We start from the raw sequence: 20572 nt of genomic DNA, 5'->3' as shown, positions 1-20572 counted from the left end.
AGAAAGCAGAGCAAGTTCTAAAGCATAATAAGCATTCTTTAGATCCAGTTCCCATAGGAACCCTCTGAGTGGTCTTCAGTTATGTTTCACACACAGCCTTATGTTGAGACTTAAAGACAAGCACAGCCGGAATGCCGGCGGCAGTCAAGCTTAGGCCGGGGCTACAATTCCCTAAACCACGAGGAGCGGTTCCCTACATCACATATAAAGTTTTTTAATTATTTATATAATGAAATATGCAGGCATGAAATGAAACACGCTGAGATATTGGGGGAGAGAATACTGATATCTGCAATTTACTTAGAAATGCATCAAAAATTATATGAATTGATAGATGGAAAATTATATGATAAAGCAAATAGAGCGAAAGTCTAGGTGGTAGGTATATGAGTGGTCACTATAAGATTTCTTGATCTTTCCTCTATCTTTGAATTTTTTCATAATATAATGGTGAGGGGAAAGCTAATCATTGTTCAAATTTCCAATTGTCTCAAAAATGTCATAATTTTTTTTACTATTTGCTCATATCGGAATCCAAGTAAGGTCCACATAGTGAGACTGGTTGGTATAAGTTTCAACTTCTTTAAACCACAGCATTTTGGTACCTTTTTGTTAAAGCAATGAAGTCTTCATGCTAACCAATACAGGGCAGTGTAGATTACATCCCCCACCTGACTCTTTATCCTGCAAGCTGACAAAACTGTTCCTAACGGAGACCTGAGTGATGAGGGAAAAAACTTCTTGATTCCGGCTTCCTGACCCTAGGTCGGTGCTACAGGGTGTGTTCTCAACTTCATCCCTGCAGGCACAGCTTCAAAGCAGCAGCTTTCCCAGATCAGTTCTGCAATGTTCTGAGCCATTCCTGGAGGACTAGCCTAGAAGCAAAGCATTTGTTCAGTGCTGCTGCACAGGGATCCACACTCAGAAGGGCTCCATATTTGGGGTTCAGTGCTCTTCAGTTGCCATCTTGAAACTCCTAATGTTGTCTTTAATTTTGTGTTTTGTAAGTGAAACCTGATGGGACAGTGGACATTGCACCAGGGACTTGGAGCCTGACTCATGGGTATTCTTGCCTCCCACCACTCTGCCACCCTGACAGGTTCTTGGCTGCCTGTTCTTTTGTTTCCTGGGGGCCTAGACACAGGCATAGGGAGAGTCAAGGTTCAACATACGTACCCTCATGGCCTCTGAGAGCCAGAAAATGTAGCAGCCACCTCCTCCTCAGTTTGCACACTAGAAAACATTCAGCAGGTGGATTGGCAGTGGCGAGTGTCTCACCAAACTTTGATCCAGGTCCCTAGCTCTTCTTGAAAGTTGCCATTATCCTGTGGAAACCAAGCCTGTGGGAAAGAGAGATGCTTGGTTTGACTTCTCTACTACTGACCAGGTCAGTCCAGTGGTTGGTGGGGAGGAAAGGGGGACCTGGTAACCAGTGGGCTGTCATGTGTAGGCACACACTAAGTGGAAGGGCAGGTCCCCCAAATGCCTGTGAGTGTTTGTACTCTCCCCAGGAGTATTCTGTGCTCTAGGGAGCACGGCATTAAAGAGAAAATTTTAAACACCATGACAAGTTGAGAACAATTATGGAAGAAAGAAAAAAGTTCTATGTTTTAGAACTTAAAAAGATTTTATTTATTTTATTTTTACAGATATGGGAAGGAAGGGAGGAGAGGGAGAGAAACATTGATGTGTGAGATATATCAACCAGTTGCCTCTCACATGCCCCAAACTGGGGACCTGGCCCACAACCCAGGCATGTGCCCTGACTGGGAATTGAATGGGTGACCCTTTGGTTCACAGGCTGGTGCTCAATCCACTGAGCCACACCAGCTGGGGCTGTGTTAGTATTTTTAATGAGAGTTTCTTTCTGCTGTTTGAAAAATGGATCCCACATTTTCATTTTGCACAGGGCCCCATAAAGTAGGTAGCAGTTTTACTTAGAAGGTAACCTTCACCCATTTTAGTCTTTCTGTTATCCAATCCCTAGGTCAATTTCTATTTTCTTCCCTGAACATTTATGCTACAGCTGCAGATAACATGGAAAAGCTGGGTAATGGGGCAAATATGTGACCACTCCCTGGGGGTCCCCAGAAATACTAGAGATAGATAAAAGCTAGAAGCACTGAAGTCCTACTTTATTAAGTGGTGGAAGTGACCAAGTTAGAGAACATTTGGATTACATTATATTTCCTTCGACAAATACTTATTAAGTAGATCCATGTGCCAGGTGCTAGGGATGTAATGTCAACTAGGGAGTCTAGTCAACATATAAATAAATAAAGCTGCTACATTGTTTTCCAGAAGGAAAAATAAGTGTGTAGTTGGAGGTAAGATACAAAGAAGCAGACAGTTGCTATGCAATGGAGTTGTTAGCAGAAAAATGGCACCAGAATATTACCAGTGATTGGACCTTAGTTCAGCAACTTCCGTACTTGAGTTGAGCAAGAAAAGATTTCAGAGTCAAGGAACTCAAAGTAGAAAGTTTATTTAGAAAGTCAAGAGGTAGAAAAGGTGAGCCAGCTGGGCTGCATGAGCTCAGGAAGTGAGTTACAGAAGCAAAAGGGGGGCCCTTGAAGCTTAGGAAAAAGAAAGGCAGGAAGTCCTGACCAGTGTGGCTCGGTTGGGTGCCATCCTACCCATAGGTCACTGGTTTGATTCCTGGTCAGGGCACATGCCTAGGTTTCAGGTTTGGTCCCCAGATGACATGCGTATAAGAAGAGGCAACTGATCTGTTTCTCTCACATCAGTGTTTCTCCTGCTCTTTCTTACTCCCTTCTCCTCTCTGTAAAAGATAAGCAAAATCTTTTTTTTTTTTTTAAGGTAGAGAGAATGTGCCTGGGGGAAGAAGAAGAAAGGTGCAGAGTGCTCCAAAGAGAGAGAAAGCTCATCCTGGGGAAAGACGGGGGTGAGAAGGGGGTGGGGAAAGGCATGGGAAGCTCAAGAGAGAGAAGCCCACACTGGAGCATTTGTCCTGAGGGTTTTTATCTGGAGGTCTCAGGGAAATATATCAATAGAATGTGCATCTGCTTTCCAGGGGTGTCCTTTCAGGGTTATGGTATCTACTGATTAGATGTCACCAGGGTAGCAGATCATTAGCCACTGCAGCTCATCCTGATGCCAGCCATGGCATCACCCCGCTAGCCTTACTGCTTTTCTGGGCCTGGAGCTAAAATACAACTGAGGCTTAGATGTTATCTCTAGTTTGACCAAAACTCTGTCTCTATGGTCCACAAACATGAGGCTTTGTTCTTTTCTTTTTCCAATTATAAGAAAAAGTTTATTTAGAAAGTTACAGGGGATTCTTACGCATCCTTTGGGTGGCCTGGTAGTCTTCTCTTCCCCTTCTCTCTTTTTTCTTTATGCTTTCATGGGCCCCTGAGTTGGAGCGGGAGCCTGTCCCCCCACTGTGCCCCACCTCCAAGCCCCCTCTTTTTTTTCTGCCAATAACCCTAGTGTAGAAACCTAAAAAAAAGAAAGTTACAGAGGTAGTAGAAGTGAACTAGCTGGACTGCACAGGCTCAGGAAACAAGTTACAGCAGCAAAAGAAGGGCCTTTGGAGCTTAGGACAGGAAGAGGCAAAGGTAATATGCCTGGAGAAAGAGGGAAAGCAAAAGACTCAGGCATGCTCCTGAGGAGAAAAGTATGCTGAGACTTTGTTCTTAAGATTATTTGATGCAGACCAGAACTTCATATGCCTAGAAACTTAAGGCTTAAGGGAGTGGTTGAACCTAAGAAAATGGGGGTTGTACGAGGCTGTTTTCTGGCCCTCTTGTTCCTCCTCTGAGGGGCTATACCACATTGATAAGGGAACTAAAGAGTTAAAGATTTTAGTTTCAATCAGTTGATAGGCTTAAATGATTAATGCATGTGGAAAGTGGTTATTCCAGGAACTGAAATGTATGACCACTTGACTCCAGGAGGTGGACAAGCAATTCAACCATTGTGCCCCAGGAGGTATGCAAGCAATGGATATGGTATATGAGCCATTGTGTTCCAGGGAGGGAACCTCCATGATGCAGATAAAGAATTGTTGATCAACAGATAAAAAAGTACTAGGAAAATCACTGCTGGACTGCAACTCTTATACAATTAACCTTTTTTCCAAGCCCCTTACCAACTCTTTCTTCTCCTTATGAAAATGTCGACTTGAGATGTCAACACAGTTTTTGAGGGCACATAACCCGCTGTCTTCTCAGATAGTCAGCATCTGAATAAAGTGCCCATAAAGATTCAATCCTTGTCTCTACTTGTTAGTTCTGGTAGTGACAGGCAGGACAATCCCCAACTTTTCGGGTTTTATATTCTGGCAACTCTGGTAGAACATCTTCGGGACTCTTTGGTAAGTCTGAGTATTTGGCAAGGAGGGCCCCAGTGTGCAGATTTGGAGACTTCCCCAGCAAATGCCAAATGATTTCACTTGGGGACTCTCTTTCCCTGATTCTTGGCACTCCCCATTGCTTTCACTTATAATTGAATCACTGTGCTTTCTGGTTTGGAATTGCAGTCCCAGGTTAATTAAGGTGCCTTCTGGTTTGAGTGACAACTTAGATACTATAGAGTTATTCTCTGGTAGAATTATATTACTGAGCTCTGTCTGATTTTATTTCTTTTTAAAGTGCCTTCTGACTTGTGTGACATTACAGAGCTCTGTCTGATAGAATGGGGGAGGGAGAGCCTCCATTTAGGGAAACAGCCCTTTGGGGCAAATTCCTTCTGGTTTGTGTGATATTACAGAGCTGTCTGGTAAAATGAGACGGGGGCCTCTATTCTAGGAAACAGCCCTTAGGAGCAAATTCTGGCTGATTGGTTGATCTATGCTTATGAACCTAAGGAAATGGTTTTTTATTGTAATACTGCTTGGTTTATGTATAATCTGGACTTTAGTAGAATGCTGGCCACTAAGTGGGTCTTTAAACTACTGTACTATACTGCAATTGGAGTTGTTTTGTCAAAGATCAGGGAAATGGGAAAATGGTCCAGAGAAAAGGGAATTTGCCTGTGGCAGATAGCAGAAGCTCAGAAGAGAGGGATCAGGAAGATCAGGATGGCTGCTGTGAGCATGGTCAGGATGCCCATGTCCCCTACCACCCTGGGGTATCCTCCTCCTTACTCAGCTAAGGAGCTGAAGAAGGTGAGCCTGAATTGGTCTCTTCATCCCAAACCCATCAGGGAAGCAAATTCAGTGGAGGACAAGGCCATACCAAAGCAGGGCAATCAAATTGCAGGGAAAAGGGCACTGGAAATATGAGTGCCTCAAGAGGGCAAAGAAGGGAGGAGTCTGAGAACTTGGTAAAATTAACAGTGGAGGACAAACTGTAGACCATTTTGATAGATACTGGAGTGACCAATTTCATGGTCAATAGACCTGACCTATAGCTGAACTGTAACTGGAATTTCTGGAAGCCCTGAAAGCCAACTTTTCTTGAAGCCATTAGAATGTGCTGTCGTCGTCGTCGTCGGCAGCCGTCCCTCTCGAGAGACGATGGTGTAGCTTCTTCAGAGTCTATCTGCACCGCTGAGAATGGCTGTGCAGTCCGACTCGGGAGTGACACGGTATCTGTCTCCTCCCGTGTTGAATCGACATCTTGCGATGACGCTGGAGTGTCCTCTCCAGTGAAGCTGAAGCTACAGAGCCTGGGCAGGGTGATATGGAGGGTCTGCTGTTGCCCATGCAGCAGACCCCCCCTCTCTTCGCAGCTGAAGGGTCCAAGGGAAAGACGGAGTCAATACAGCTTGGCTTCAGGTGCGCCGCAGGAGTTGCCGGTGTTGACTACAACGTCAAACCGCCTTAGGGACTCCAGCTCCAGATTTTCTGTCGGGGTTCACTCCCTTAGCCTTTCCCCTGAAGAGGTATGCCGCAAGGCAGCGGAGGTTTTTTGGAGTCAGAGTTTTCCTTCTCTGATGTGCCCTGACTGGAAGATCGAACCAGTGACGCTTGGCTCGCAGGCCGACGCTCAGTCCACTGAGCCAAACCAGCCAGGGTTGTAAACAAGAAGTAGACTAACAGTAACAAGGGGGGCGGGGGGGAGGAAAAGAAAGGTGTAAGGGGATGGGTCAAGTTAAAAAATATATTTATATATATGAATGACCCACAGACAGGTGCAACTGAGTGGGGACTAAATGTGGGGGAGGGGAGGGACAGGGTGCAGGGAAACAAGAGGGCTAAAAAAGTGAGACAACTGTAATGGAAAAACAAACCAAAATTTTTTAGTGGGGGAAAAATGAAAATATGAAGAATGGAAATGCCAGTTCAGTGAATATTAGGACAAAGATTTTCCTTCACGTTGTATATTTTTCTCCCTATTTGATCCCTCCAGAGTTTGGCATTCTAAACAAGTAAGTAATGACATAAGTTCCTTTGCATAGAACTAATAAGACCAGTTGTCAACAGAGGTTCTTTTTTTTTTTTTTTTTTTTTTTTTTGACCAAGTCTTTGACTGGAATGTCAAGCCTAAAGGAAACATACTTGGGCTCAGATTGTTACCAGAAAGCCCTGAGGAACTGGGAATGACTTTCAAAGGTAATAAAAGCCCGTGAGATAAAAGGCCTGGTACCATGGTTGGTTGTGCGGTCCACAGCAATCTTTCCAGGGAAGGAACGAAGGTTGTTTTCCTGAAAGATGGCTAGAAGGGACCTTAAGGCACAAGGAACGACCAGAAAGACTTGGAAAAAACAGGTGTGTACAGGCAAGGATGAATGCCAGATATGTGGCACAGCTTCTGTGCCCTGAAGAACAGACTGAAGGTCACCCCAAATATTCCTTGGGTAAGTTCCAGCAAAGCAGAACTAAAGATCATAAGTGATCATTTGCTGCTCTTGTTATGTTTATGCAAACGAACAGGATAAATTAAAAATGGACTTAATGTAGTCCCTTTAAAGACAAGGAGGGTAACCTTAGGGAGAAAAATTATTATTCAAGGAAAATCACAATGATCAGTAGTAGAGTATAAAACAGGGCAACTAACCGTCTTAAAAGTTTCTTCTCCAGATTTAGAGACTTGTTTGCGGGTTATGTTACATAAATTAACACGTGTTTTTTGTTTTCAAAGGACATAAGCCTATGATCGCATTACCTGAGTGATTATCTGTATGCATAAGCCTCACTTAATCCTCTCTGCAGCGCTGCCTCCTGAGACTCAACGGTTTGGCTGAACTAAATGGCTGGGTTGGGGAAGAATGGGGTGGTCTGTGGGCTTCACTTTAAAACGGGTTTCTCTTTTCTATCCTAATGGCTTGGACAGAAAAGGCCCAGAGGTCTGAGAGGGGGAAAAACCTAAACTATTTACCTCAGCCCAAACTAAGTATAATGGACAAAAGGGTTTTGGACAGGCGAGATGTGCCTAGCACACCTTACAAAGAAGCCTTTTTTTTTTTTTTTTTTTTTCCCTAATATGGAACATTGAAAAATTAATCCCTGCCTTTTGTCATCTAGTAGTTATGGATTGAATGATGTCTTTTAACCCTTTTCGCCAAATCTGTTGCCCTCAGAACACAACAAGGACACCAGCCTGTTAAACCAAGCACGCTGTTGACCGGAGGCAGCCAACTGACCTGGAGTCTGCACGATCCTTCCCCATGTGGGAAGGCCACCCTCCCCTCCACATCCCCACTCTTATTAGGGTTTTCTGGACCCAAGGGTAGGTAGGACGACGACCATGTCCAGCTTGAAGCAGCTAGAGGAGCTTGAGACCTTCGCCCATTGTCCTTTACAAGATTACAAAGGGTCCTAATATTTGAGAGGGGGGGGATAGTTAATTTTTATGAACCAGGGGTATGGACTTGGGGGGGATTGCTGGGGGAGGGGGGTGCTGGGTGGAGGGGAACAAGGGGGAGAAAATTGGAACTGTTGTAACAATATAATCAATAAAAAACATTAAAAAAAATATCCAAATCAATAAAGTTATTGGTAAAAATGAAAAAAAAAAAAAAAAGAAAAAAATGAGGAGAAGCTTAGGGACCTCTGGGACAACTTGAAACATGCCAACATCTGAATCACAGGGGTGCCAGAAGGAGAAGAGGAAGAGCAAGAAATTGAAAGCTTATGTGAAAAAATTATGAAGGAAAACTTCCCAAATTCGGCAAAGGAAATAGACATACAAGTCCAGGAAGCCCAGAGAGTCCCAAACAAGCTAGACCCAAAGAGGATCACACCAAGACACATCATTAAAATGCCAAAGGTTCAAGATAAAGATACAATCTTAAAAGCAGCAAGAGAAAAGCAGAGTTACCTACAAAGGGGTGCCTATAAGACTATCAGCTGATTTCTCAAAAGAAACTTTGCAGGCAAGAAGGGACTGGCAAGAAGTATTCAAAGTGATGAAAAACAAGGACCTACAACCAAGAGTACTCTATCCAGCAAAGCTATCATTTGGAATGGAAGGGCAGATCAAGTGCTTTCCAGACAAGGTAGAGCTAAAGGAATTCATCATTACCAAGCCATTATTATATGAAATGTTAAAGGGACTTATTTAAGAAACAGAAGATCAAAACTATGAACCTAAAGAAGAATAACCCTGCCACCCCCTGCCAGGCCAGCCTTATCCTAGGCTGCGCCTGGAGTTTCTTCTCTTATCCAAAATCCATCTAAAATACCATCCTTTGCGAAATGAAGGCAGCTGCAGCACAATCATCCAGGCATCCTTAAGGAAGAAAAGTTCCAGAGTCAGTCTTTGCCCTTTATTTTAAATCTTCTGGCCCATAATTCCATGTGCCCTGGAGGCATTCAGCTTCTCAGCCAATCCCATCCTACATTGCTTACCATTGCCTCGGGCAATCTCCTCCTAGGCCCCTTCCTACTCCTCCTCAACAATCTAACTTGGAGAAAGTTTGGAATTGATTAATAAAAATCAAGTAAGGAAATATTTAAGACAGTCAAAACCATGATGTTCATTTTTGTTGTTGTTAGGGAATCTGAATATTTAGTATTTTAAGTATCTGTAAGATATAAGATAAATTGGCCTATTCAAATAATAGGTCAATCTTACGCATATAATTCCAATTTAAAACGTGGAATCCAGTTAGTGACTAAGACTCTCAGTTGAAATCTTACTATTTACATACACTATTGGAACAAATAATGGATTATAAGATTTATCACATTTATACATTTATCATTTTAGATTCATAAAACTTGTTACATAGTTCATAAATGGAAAAATATAACATTCAGTTTACAAGCATCATTTGAAAGTGTTAAGGGAATTTTTAAATTTTTAAAAAGATCTTATTTATTTATTTTTAGAGAGAGAGAGGAAGCGAGAAAGAGAGGGAGAGAATCATCAATGTATGGTTGCCTCCTGCGTGCCCCCAATCTGGGACCTGGCATGCAACCCAGGCATGTGCCCTGACTGGGAATCGAATCAGCGACCCTTTGGTTCGCAGGCTGGTGCTCAACCCACTGAGCCACACCAGCCAGGGCTGAAAGTGTCAAGGAAATTTAATTGTTATCAAAGCCCTTTTTTAAACATTCTTAAAAACTTTTAACTATGCCAGGATCACCACTGGTTGCTGAAACTATGCTCAATCCTGCCTGCACATCAGAATCAGACAGAATTAGAATCAGATAGAATATAGATATATCACTTGTTTCTTAGTCATTTTACAGTAAGTTACAGATAGAATACCCTTTTACTCCCCCAGTACTTCAGTATGTAGTTCCTAAAAAGTTACATAAACATTGTACAATCGTCAAAATCAGTAAATTAATACTGCTATAATGTTATTATCTAATCCACAACCTTATTTAAAGTTTACCCATCGTCTCACTAATCAGTTTTTTAAAGTTTTTAATGATTTTTTTTTCTAATCTCTGATTCAATTACTAAATTGTGGGTGGTTAGGATTTTCCTTTTTAAATCCCTGTTAGGGTTTGCTTCAAAATACAGCAATACAAAAAGAGTTGAGTGAGGAGATACATGAGAAACACTATATTGGGTAATTAACTGTTGAAGCAGGTGATGGGTCCAAGATGAAGGTTCATTATACCTTTCTCTCTGCTTTCTCTGTTTGAAATTGTCCATGATAAAACTTAAATTAACTAAATACAAAAATATTTTATATATGAACCTACCGCTAGAAAATAATAAAAATAACGGCTCTTACCTGTTTCTGTGCAATAGTTATTAGTTCCGATGTAACTGTTAGCTCAGTTATGCTCTAACATGAGCTCATTTAATACTCTCAATAAACCTTTAAGTTTCTGACTTAGTCCCACGTTACAGATACGGAAAATGAGGCTGAGGTTCAACCGCTCGGTCAAAGTAGATAGAACAAGAAGTTCGAACCCGTTTATCTACGCTCTCACCCTCTCTGCAGTACCAATCCGGGTAGGAGATCCAAGGGATCTAACGGACCCGGAGGAGAAAGCACACTTGCCCCAGGTGGATATCGCCGCAGAAACAAACGAAAAAAATGTATTCCCTGGAACTGGGACCAATGAAAATTTCAAGATGAGTAAGATGGATGCCTCAACCATTTGGTGCGGCGTCGGGGTTGGAGCGTCTACTCAGCCGGCCTATTGGACGAATCCGAATCCGGCCGCTGGCTTTTCCAGGCTCCACCCAACTCAGGCGAGGCCCAGACGGGGCACTGTGTAGCGCTCCCGGGGCGTGGTCTGGGATTCCTGGGGAGGGAAGGCCGTTGTGTCCTTGGGCCGAGAGGGGAGGTGACTCCGGCCGAAGAGGACTCAGAATGAGGGCCTTGAAGGTGAGAGCCCATACGCTCCGGGCAGGGGACCCCCAACCCGAAAGCCTTCACCCCAATACGAGACTCCATAAGCATCCCGGGATCTGCGGCCTTGGAATATGAGCCTCCTTCAGGGTTCCAGTCTCCCTCCTAAACAGCCTGGGACCCCTACCTCTCACCTCCCTAACATGAAGGCCCCTAACATGGCCCAAAGCCCCGGGTTTGAACTTCTTCCTTTCGTCCAGCGCTCCCCTAAAACCTCGGGACCCAGGCACTGGGAATACAACACCCCTTTCCCTTGCTGTCTAGAAACCCCATTGAGTACCGCAGATCCATTCCCGACATTTCCGGGACCGAGGCTCTACTGCGAATCCACGAAACTCTTACCCCCAAACCAGCACCTTGTAGACAGCCAGCTAACCTCCAAATCAGGTCCTCTAGGCGCGAGTCCTCTTCTGGTTCTTTCTTGACAGGACACTCTCCCCCACTCATGCTAGCAATTCTGATCTTGCCTTTGGGAAGCTCTCCAGGCATAGAACCGTCCTCCCACCCCTGACCAGATCCATTTTGAGACGCCTCTCCAAGTGCCTCTAATACCCATCCACCCCTCTACCCAGGTTTCCCAGGCATTGATTCGCTCCTTCAGCTCAACCGCCCGGAACCGCTTGGAGAACCGTGTGGCTGAGAAACAGAAACTCTTCCAGGTGCCTATCGGCGGAGCGGGGGCAGGGCAAGGGGAAGGCCGGGAGCCGGCAGCTCGATCCTGAGGGAGGCTAGGGAGTACCATCTCAGCAACCAAAACCCCTTTCCTATTGGCCGCCCCCAACACAGGCGGACAATGACCTCCCAGTGCACTTGAAGGGCGGGGGAACCGACAGCGTTCTGTACCGCCTGACGATGGCGCTGTGTCTTGGAGGTGAGTGCCAGGATGGACTTGGCCTGAGCTGCAGGAGGTGGGCTCCAGCTGACGTAAGGAAGGGGACTAGTTCCCGGGCTGGGGTTTAGGGAGGGCATTGGGTTCTGAGGTGGCCAGGTTTGGGGACGGTACTGGAGTCTAGGCTAGCAAATAGGGAGTTCCCTAAGGCTTATGATTCTGTCCCAGGAAGGGGCTTGGGGCCCTGGCAGGAGCTAGGTAGAAACCTCTGGGCCTGGTCTGGATCAAGGACCATGAATTCCCCACCTTAAGTGCAGTTTTGGGAGGGATGCAGACTGGTGACTGGCGAGGCTGCAGAGGGGCATAAAAGCCTAAAACAGGGAAGCGATTAGGGTCTCATTATGTATCTCCCTCTTACACTTCCTCCCTAGGCACCTTCTACAGTCTGTATTGTCTTGGCTGGGCTTCCTTCCCTCATAAGAAGTGAGACCAAGAAGCCCTCAGGACCTCACGGACTTGAACAGACATCAATAAATGTGCTGGCTTCTTGGGGAGCCCAGCCCAGCTATGGCCTGTGTGTGCCCCTTAGCCCGCCCTCCCACTAACAAGCAATTTCTGTTCTATGGACTGCCCACTACTACAGCTTTGTGTCCCTTATTCTAGACCAGGTCTGTTCCTAGAATGTCACTGCCTCTCAGCCCTTCCAGAGGGGTTGGGGATCCCAAATGGCACTCCTGGGCTGCCCCTCAGCCTTGAGTACCTAGGGTGATGTTCTCAAGTGGGACAGATATATTCCTGGGATAGCAGCCCCTCTCCCCGCAGAGGCCCAAGGGGTAGGAAAGAAGATACTATGCAGATCATGACAAAATAGGCTGAGGCAAGTTAAGGACAAACTCACGCATGCACAGATGAGAGTGGAACAAACATGACCTTGGGGAACAGTACCAGGGGTGGCACTAACACTTCCCACCAGCCCTGCTCTTGCAGCAGGAGCAGAGTGCCCACATCTCTGTGTCCCAGTCTCAGTTTCCACAGAATCTCTGAAGCATCTTCGAAAGAATGAGGCTACAGCTCAACTGGGATCCAGTATGAGAAAAACATAGCAGATCCAGCCTTGGGGATAAACACAAAGATCCACAAAACCAGGACCGAGAGAGAGAGCCTGAGCCACCCTTCAAATCTCAGAACAGGAGGCACATCTAAGAGCAGCAACTGGGGTGCATTTATTTCCTCCAGGGCCTGGCAGGCTGGGGAGCAGAATATGAAGGCACTGGAGCATGTGGGTCTGTTATGGCCTGGAGTTCAGCCACCTGGAACAGGGGTGCCAGGGTGCACAGGGACTGGCATGATCCTCCCAGAACTTAAAGAGAAGGGCCCTTGGGGCATGGAAGCAACACAACTTGGCACAGATATACAAGAAAGGTCATGGACTGGGTGAGAAGTGGGTGTGCCAAGGGTGGAGTGACCCATGGGGCAGGGTGTATTAGAATGTCTTAAGAGCCAGGCATAACTTAGGATGTGTTGTGTTGAGACACTCCTAGCTGTTGTCTAAGAAGCAAGATACCAACGGCTGGGAAAATGGAAAAGCTGGTGGGTCAGGAGGCCCCACAGACATGACTGCAGACAGGATCAGCCCTGGGAGAGACCAGAGAGTACAAGGCGACACTTATAGTGAGGTGAGGAGGGGAGGGTCTGGAGTTCCCATTCAAGAGTACATAGTCAGCTGCAGCCACTGGGGAAAGAAGGGCAAAGAGTCAGGAAGAGGGGAATTGGGAATACCAGGAGCCCTCTGCCCTCACCCAGGGGTGGCTGGGAAAATAGGAAGGAGGGAGCCCAGAATGGGAGTTCTTACCTCCTGGATGTTCACCTGAATTTGTCCAGTGCCATCTTTGTCAAGAGATTTGAAGGCACCTAGAGAAGGGAAAGGTGGGGGTGAGGGAGAGTTGGCTTTTAGGATAAAAATATATCGATATATAGGATGATAATAATGGCTAGTACTTTATTTAGTACTTTGTGCCAAACACTGTATAAAGTGCTTTGCATCATTTAATCCAATTATGTGAGATAAGTGTCATTTTAATATCTGGCACAGAGAAGGTCACACAGTGAGAAAGGGAGGACATTGGGATTGAAACCCAGGCTGTTACCCACTTCAATAATAATGGCCTCCAGGGTGGATGGAGGTGGAAAAGGCACGGGGGAATAAATGGTAATAGAAAAAATACAATTAAAAAAATAACGTTAAATAAATAAAGGCTTCTGCATACCTGTGTGCTCCTCTATTACCCTCTGCCCAAGTCTTAGCCTCCCACTGACCTCTAAGCCCTCCAGTTCCAGTCTAAACAGATAATTGGAAACCAAGGCTCTACAGGCTCTACTTCCTGCCTTACAGTCTGGCATGCTTCCCACACCTGCCCTGAAACTCTACTTCATGTTCTCCACCCACAACCAAACCTGGGCAACCACTCCACCTTTGCTTCCTCTCTCTCATTCTGCATTGAGTTACCACCCTCAGATGTCCACATACCTGGTGTCTCCTAACACTGCAATGACTGCGGTTACTATCGACCCTCTTGCTGGTAAATCCAATGTTCCTTTCTTGGGCCTTCTCATATGTGACTTTCTCATCTGCCCTATTGTCCTCTCCTACCTTCCCCTCACATTCCTGACATACCTGTCCCTTTGCCTCTACCCATGTTCTTAATGTATTGTCCTCCCTGGTCTCTTGGGAAGCTGAGGGATCATAGTGAAACCTGACCCTATCCCTCACCTCTCTAGAACCTGCTGTAACTCTCCATTACTCCACTAGTGTCTGAGCACCCCTAAAATTGGCATTCACAGCCCTACACGCCCATTGCTCTTGCTTCCTTTCATTCAACTCTCTCATACAGGTCCAAGTTCAAATTCTGGCTTTGTAACTTCCTTGCTGAATGGCTGTGAGCAAGCAATTTTGCCTCGTTGAACTCTAGGTTCCTCTTCCATAAAATGGAGACAATAATTCCCACTTCTCAGAGCAATCTTAAGAATTCATTACATTCATTTCAAGAGTTTTCATGACCCAGATGCTACTGACTCCTCTCACAGCCCCGTCTCACCATCCCACCCCCTCTTCAGCATGCTGAACTGAGTCCAACAAGAAACATCAAAAGCACATCTTCTTTCCTAGCTACACCTTCACGCAGGCTGTTCCCACTGCAACAGTCATCCCCATTCTCTCACTGCGGTCACTCCTCCTCACCCTACGGTCTCAGCTCACATGTGCCTTACTCCAGGAAGCCCTCCTTGACTCCTCAGGCTGCCTCTTATGTTTGAAGCCCTAAGAGCTTCTCCAATCACAAATCTAAGCCCACTATGCCCCAAGTTTCCCCTCACAGCCCCCATTACTCTGCCCTGAGCTTCCTCTACCCCAGCAGTAACCATTCTTTGTTCTGTCTGATGATTTGCCTCTCCACCAGACTGAGTGACATGAGGGGAGGATCTGGGGCTGTTTCAGTCACTGCTGTGCCCCTACCTTTGCTTACCTCAGGGTTAGGCTAAAAGACCTTGGCCAGTGGTGGCTGAACAAATAAAATCCCCACCAGGGAAAAGAGCTAGCGTATCACTCACGGAACATTGCATCCAGTCTGACCAGGCAGCTGATGAAGTTGTCAAAATCCATGTTCCCTCCCTCATCAGAGTAGCGTCGGATGATCATGTTGTAGAGATGTTCATTTAGGTGGAATCCTGACAATGGTTTAGTCTCTCAGGTGTGGAGGCCACATAGCCCAACCCACTCCCAGCCCCAGGATTCAGGCTCAGACCAGCTCAGTGGAGGCTGCCTCTCCAACCCCACCTCCCAGCCCCACCATGTCCCTGCCAGCCATACCTGCTGCCTCAAAGGCTCCCGGGAGTTCACTGCTGCCAATGGTCCCTGAACGGTCAACATCAAACTGTTTGTATATGGCCTGTGGGGACAGGGAGGTCAGGGATGAACTGAGCATCATTAGGCACATCTCCATGGCTTAGGAGTCTTCATGCTAGGAGTTTCAGAGGTCACCACACACCTGCCACTTTTTTATGTTGTTCCACAAATACTTGAATTCCTCGAAACCCAGCTTGCCTGTTGTGTCACTCTGGCAGAAGGATGTTAAGAATAGCTGTACCAAATGTGTGCATTGTATACACTACTATATGATAATAATAATAACAGCCAAGCAGGGAAACAGGGATAAAACCCCAGCTCCTGTCTTATCTTAGTCATGTCACCTTGGGTATGGTGCTATTTCTCATTTTATCCATACATATTTTACTTTATTATTTTTTTTTCTTTGATTTTAGGGAGAGGAAGGGAGAGAAACATCAATTTTGTCATTCTACATCGATTTTGTCATTCTACTTATTTATGCATTCCTTGGTCACTTCTTGTATGTGCTCTGACCTATACTACCTTGGCGTATCAGGACAACGCTATAACCAACTGAACTACTGGGCCAGGGCCACTTGATGTTTCTAAATGGTAAGGACTCTCTTTAAACATAGCCATGTAGAATTATAATGAACTTCTCCAAACTACAAATTTCTTACCTGAAAATAGATGCTAATTCCTCATTTATTCTTTTTCTTTTTTTTTTTAACCCTCACCTGAGGATATAATCACTGATCTCAGAGAGGAAGAGAAACATGGATTAGCTACTACCCATACACGCCCTGACTGGGGACAGAATCCACAACCTAGGGATGTGCCCTGACCAGGAATCAAACCTGTGACTTTTCAGTGTATGGGACAATGCTTGAACTATTGAATCACATCGATCAGGGAGCTAATTCCTTATTTATAAAGTCCTTGATAATACAGTAATTTAATTTCCTAAATGTTAGGACATGTGAAAAACAAGGGCATCTTCGAGCTCTAAGAAAATGAGGTGATAGTACCTGCTGGATTTGTGATCAGAGTGGAATGAAATATTGGCAGAAAGCCCTTAGCTCAGGAGCTCGCACTTGATAAAAGTCTCAATAACAATGATGTCTAAGATTTACCAGATACCTAATACACGCCAGACAGTTTTAAGCTTCTCAGGAATATCACTTTTCTCAGTAAAGCCTCAAGACACCAGCCCTACCAGTTATTCCCAAGTCACAGAGACAGAAACAGATTCAGGCTGAAAAATCTACCTGCATAAGGTCATAGGTGTAACTAACATGTACAGACTGTGCTAAACCTTTTGCATGTAACTCTAATTTAGTATCACCATTATCATTCAGCCCACTTTACAGATAGGCAAATTGAAACAAAGAGGCTCAGTAACCTTGCTAAGGGACAGATCCAGAATTGTTTAACCCTATGCTACACATGTATGTGATCACATGACATGTATATGCATCTGCACTAACCTATGTGCTGAGTGTGCATGTATCCAAGATCAGCTAATGGCTGGCCCATGTGCAAGTAGACGTGTTTCTGTGAATATGACATCACATATCTTCATGTATATGGATGTGCCCTTATGTGTGCATGTATGTGTGCACATGGGCATACCTATGGCAGTTACAAGCTTGGGTTCTCAAGCCTAAAAGACCTGGAGTCCAAATTCCTATTCTGCCACTTACTCTTTATTTATAACTTCAGACAAATGACTGCCTCTCTCTGAATCTCAGTTTCTTTACCTATAGAATGGAATAATTCTATATGTCTAACAGGATGGCTGTGAATTACACATAATTGCCAGCTATGACAGCTGATGTCATATGTCCACAGGTGGATGTGTGTTCTAATATAGTCCTGTCCATATCTGTGGGTATGAAAGCTACACCCTGACTCCCACTCATGCTCTCAGAAAATTCCTTTTTCACCTAAGACCTCCCCTAGACTGCCCACAAGGATACATCCATCACGGCCACCATGCTGCGACATGTGTCAATGCCAAAACCATCAGTCTTCAGATCAGGGTCTGTGGGGAACAGGTTAATGGTCAGAGGCCAGAGGTCACAGCTACCCCAGCTGCTGTACCTCTAAACCTGTCTTGTGTATTGACCCCAGTCACTCACGTCGGGTCACGACCTTGTTGAGAATGTTCATGAGTTCTGTTGCACTGACCTCCATGTCCTGCAGAAAAGTTTAGGGTGGATCAGTGGTGACTGAAAGAGGTCTGGGCATGTCATGAAGGAGGATGGGAACTTTGGGATTGCCATGGCTGAGTGTGTGTGTGCAAGGGCCACCCAAGGGAAAGTATGGAAGAGTTAGGACAGGTCTGGGGCCAGGATACTTACATCTCCAGCCAGCTGGGCAAAGAGCCTCCGGAACTGCCGGACCTCCTCACTCTCATTGGCCTCAATGTTGGAGTAATGGGTTTGTGGGGGCTGCAGAGGAAGGAGATCTCAGAGAAGTTGGGGAAGGGGGAAGGGGTACCCTGGCCAGTGCAGCCCTTAGTGGTAAAGTCAGAGTGGACTGGGTAGCTAAGTGATCAAAGGAATGAGAGGTTGTCAGTGAATAGGAAGTAGGTAATAGCTAAGTGTGAGAACATGACAAGGGAAAGATTTAATGAGAAGGATCTCATAAAAATGGGAAGGGGTGGAGCTTCTCCAAAGGGACAAAGAGGGGTGCTGAGAAAGGCCTCAGAGTGAGAAGAAAGGTCCCAGGTTGTGGAGGGCAGCTTACCGGGGGTTCTGGGTTATACTGCGCAGCCGCCTCGCTGGAGGGAAACGGGAATTAGCACCAGGAAGCGAGACCTTCAACAGGCAGCCCTAGCCTGTTACCACACCGAACCCCCCCAAGCCCCAGCCTGTCACCCTCCCTACCTGTTCCCTTGGCCAGCCTTATCTATCCTCTCCTGTCCCTATTCTTGCTGCCCTGGCTGCGCGCCCGCGTGGAAACTCAAGAGACCTGACCTCAAGATAGGCTCCACTCCTACCAGAGCACACCTGCCCAATGGCAGCTTCCTCAATAGAACCAGCCCCTTCGAAGGCTCATTTCATAAAAGCTCTGCCCCAGCTTCTCCAGGCCCCTAACTCCTCACATCCCATCCCGGGAACTTATTTCATCGCTAGAGCTTCCTGAACTAGTGTCTTCCCAGCACCCCACCCCAGCTCCATTAGTTCCTGCCCCTTGGAGGGATCATTGCTCAGTGGCCAAGACTAATTAGGCCCCTAATTAGGCTAATTAGACAACCTGCTCTACCTCCACCATACATCTCTCTATTTTGATCCAGCCAGTTCCCTGCCTGACTGAACTCCTTTAAGACAATTTCTCCTCTCAGTAGGCCCTAGCCTCTGCTGGGCGCACCGTCTCATTGACCCACCTAGGCCGACTGCGCGGGGCCCATAAAACTAGCCTTGCCCCCATGAAGTGAAAATCAGCCTCACTGGCTCCGCCCCCTTAACGTTCGTGGACGCCGGAGGTGTACAGCCCCAGTAAACACCACCTCCCAAAGTGCATCAACAGATCCAACAAACCACGACCCACCATGTGAAGCCCCGCCCCCATGAACTGCAGTCAAACTCACTAGGGCCCGCCCCCTCAAGGCCGGCTTCCCAGCCTAGGCCCAGCCCAGCCTAATTAAGGCTCCAGGTCAGTTTCCAGGTTACCCCATTCTATCCTTGCTGGACAAGTCCCCAATGCAAGGCCACGCCCCCCTCGGGCCCCGCCCTACCTGATTGCGCTAATGACCCCGCCCAGGATGCGCATGGCAGTTCCGCCGCCACCGCCGCCACCGCCGCCTCCGCCGCCTCCGCCTCCGCTGATCAAGCCTCCGAGCACATTCCCTAAACCCCCGCCCAGACCCCCGGCTCCCCCGCCGCCGCCACCGCCGCCCTTCAAGAACGAGTTAACCAGGAACATGGCTGCGACTCAAGATTCCTAAGGAGAAAAAGGGGTTAGGTGGCCGCCTCGCCCCAGACCCGCCCCCCCATAAAAATAAGAACTTCCGGCAGTTGGACGTGGGGTAATAATATGAGGCTTGAGGAAGAGTCCATTAGGGATGGGGTCTCGGCTTCCAGGGAAAGGCAGTTCTTGAGTGGATGCAATAGAGACGGAGGATCAGATTTGAAGCCCCTCCGGATTCAAAGGGTCCCCCCTCGTCAGGCTTGAGTGACCCTGGATTGGGTCTACACATAAGTGTCGTTAAGAGTGGGGTTCTCGGGGACCCCAGGTTAGTGGAAGGCAGCTTTGATGTGTCTGGGCGCTCGAATCTGACCCCCAAAGCTCCAGAACTGGACTACGGGTCTTGTGCGGGTCAGGAGCGCGTATCAGATTCTTGGCCTAGAGGCTCCCGGAGCAAGTTTTGGAAATCTGGAATGTGGGCTTGGAAGTTTAGATACTACCGGCAGCCGGATTACATGTCACTCACTGCTGGGTCTGCGGGCTCGAGTCTGAGATTGTGGGTGTAAGGCCTGGGCCCGGGACAACACATTTCCCCATTAGAATTGGGAACACGGATCTAGGATCGTGGTTCTGAAAATCCTCCCCAAACCCGGTCATAATCCACGGGGTACCTCCCAAATCCACGGACTGAGGGTGGAGCAGTGCCCGGGGCGGGATAACGGGGGCAGGTCTGGAGGTTCGAATCTGAGATGGTAAGACTAGTGGACGCCTGACTAAGGTTTTGTCGGAGCTGGGGCTGTAAGGGCCAGGGTTACGGAATGCAAGGGTAGGCAGGCTCGGGTGCTCACCGCCTCTCACAAGTCCGCAGATCCGCTTGTCTGTGCTGCTCTCGGGCCTCCGGCTGCATCCGGCTGAGTAGGGCGGGGCCGGTGACTCGGGCGGCTTCGACCGGGTTAGCTCGGCGTGGCCGCCCAGCTGGTATCCGCGCGGTCCTACAGCCGTCCTTACAGCTGCGCCTGCGCGCCCGCGGGCTCACCCCTGCTGCCTGGCTGCCGCCGCCGCAGCTTCGCCCAGCATGTTTCCGTCGTGGCCTGAAGCCCTGCGCTGATTTCATTGGTCGGAGGTCTTCCCAGTACCTTTCTAACCCGGGTAAAGACGACCCAGGATGAGAACCCCAAGGTGACCCCGTAGGTTGTAGTGTGAGTTTTTTTACCCGAAGC

The 20572-nt window shown here is 47.0% G+C and overlaps 2 protein-coding genes and 1 long non-coding RNA gene across 4 annotated transcripts; 1 reads left to right on the top strand and 2 right to left on the bottom strand.

Moving 5' to 3' along the window:
- Positions 1 to 426: 426 nt before the first annotated feature.
- Positions 427 to 12106, bottom strand: LOC149994554 (uncharacterized). Of its 2 annotated transcripts, none has more exons than XR_016507770.1 (3): positions 11071 to 12106; positions 1177 to 1340; positions 427 to 875 (listed from the first exon to the last, which is right to left on the bottom strand). It is a non-coding gene; the product is annotated as an uncharacterized LOC149994554 (long non-coding RNA). The 2 variants fall into 2 exon arrangements; XR_016507771.1 differs by lacking the exon at positions 11071 to 12106 and adding an exon at positions 10102 to 11061.
- On the top strand, positions 10614 to 12121 carry COX7A1 (cytochrome c oxidase subunit 7A1). The gene is made up of 4 exons (XM_090260700.1): positions 10614 to 10704; positions 11301 to 11387; positions 11515 to 11599; positions 11989 to 12121. The coding sequence occupies exons 1-4, from the start codon at positions 10690 to 10692 to the stop codon at positions 12042 to 12044; spliced, it is 243 nt and encodes an 80-aa protein (XP_090116826.1). The 5' UTR covers positions 10614 to 10689; the 3' UTR covers positions 12045 to 12121.
- A 636-nt stretch (positions 12122 to 12757) lies between these two features.
- On the bottom strand, positions 12758 to 20265 carry CAPNS1 (calpain small subunit 1). The gene is made up of 11 exons (XM_090260698.1): positions 20201 to 20265; positions 19183 to 19388; positions 18192 to 18225; positions 17804 to 17893; positions 17582 to 17639; positions 17420 to 17484; positions 15601 to 15669; positions 15423 to 15501; positions 15164 to 15280; positions 13410 to 13468; positions 12758 to 13289 (listed from the first exon to the last, which is right to left on the bottom strand). Exons 2-11 carry the CDS (start codon positions 19368 to 19370, stop codon positions 13263 to 13265), a joined length of 786 nt encoding a protein of 261 aa, XP_090116824.1. The 5' UTR covers positions 19371 to 19388; positions 20201 to 20265; the 3' UTR covers positions 12758 to 13262.
- Positions 20266 to 20572: the final 307 nt, after the last annotated feature.

The sequence above is a fragment of the Furipterus horrens genome, unplaced genomic scaffold (genome assembly GCF_987537825.1).
Source record: "Furipterus horrens unplaced genomic scaffold, mFurHor1.1.pri manual_scaffold_13, whole genome shotgun sequence".
Lineage (NCBI taxonomy): Eukaryota > Metazoa > Chordata > Mammalia > Chiroptera > Furipteridae > Furipterus > Furipterus horrens.
This window is presented reverse-complemented; position numbering and strand designations above follow the sequence as displayed.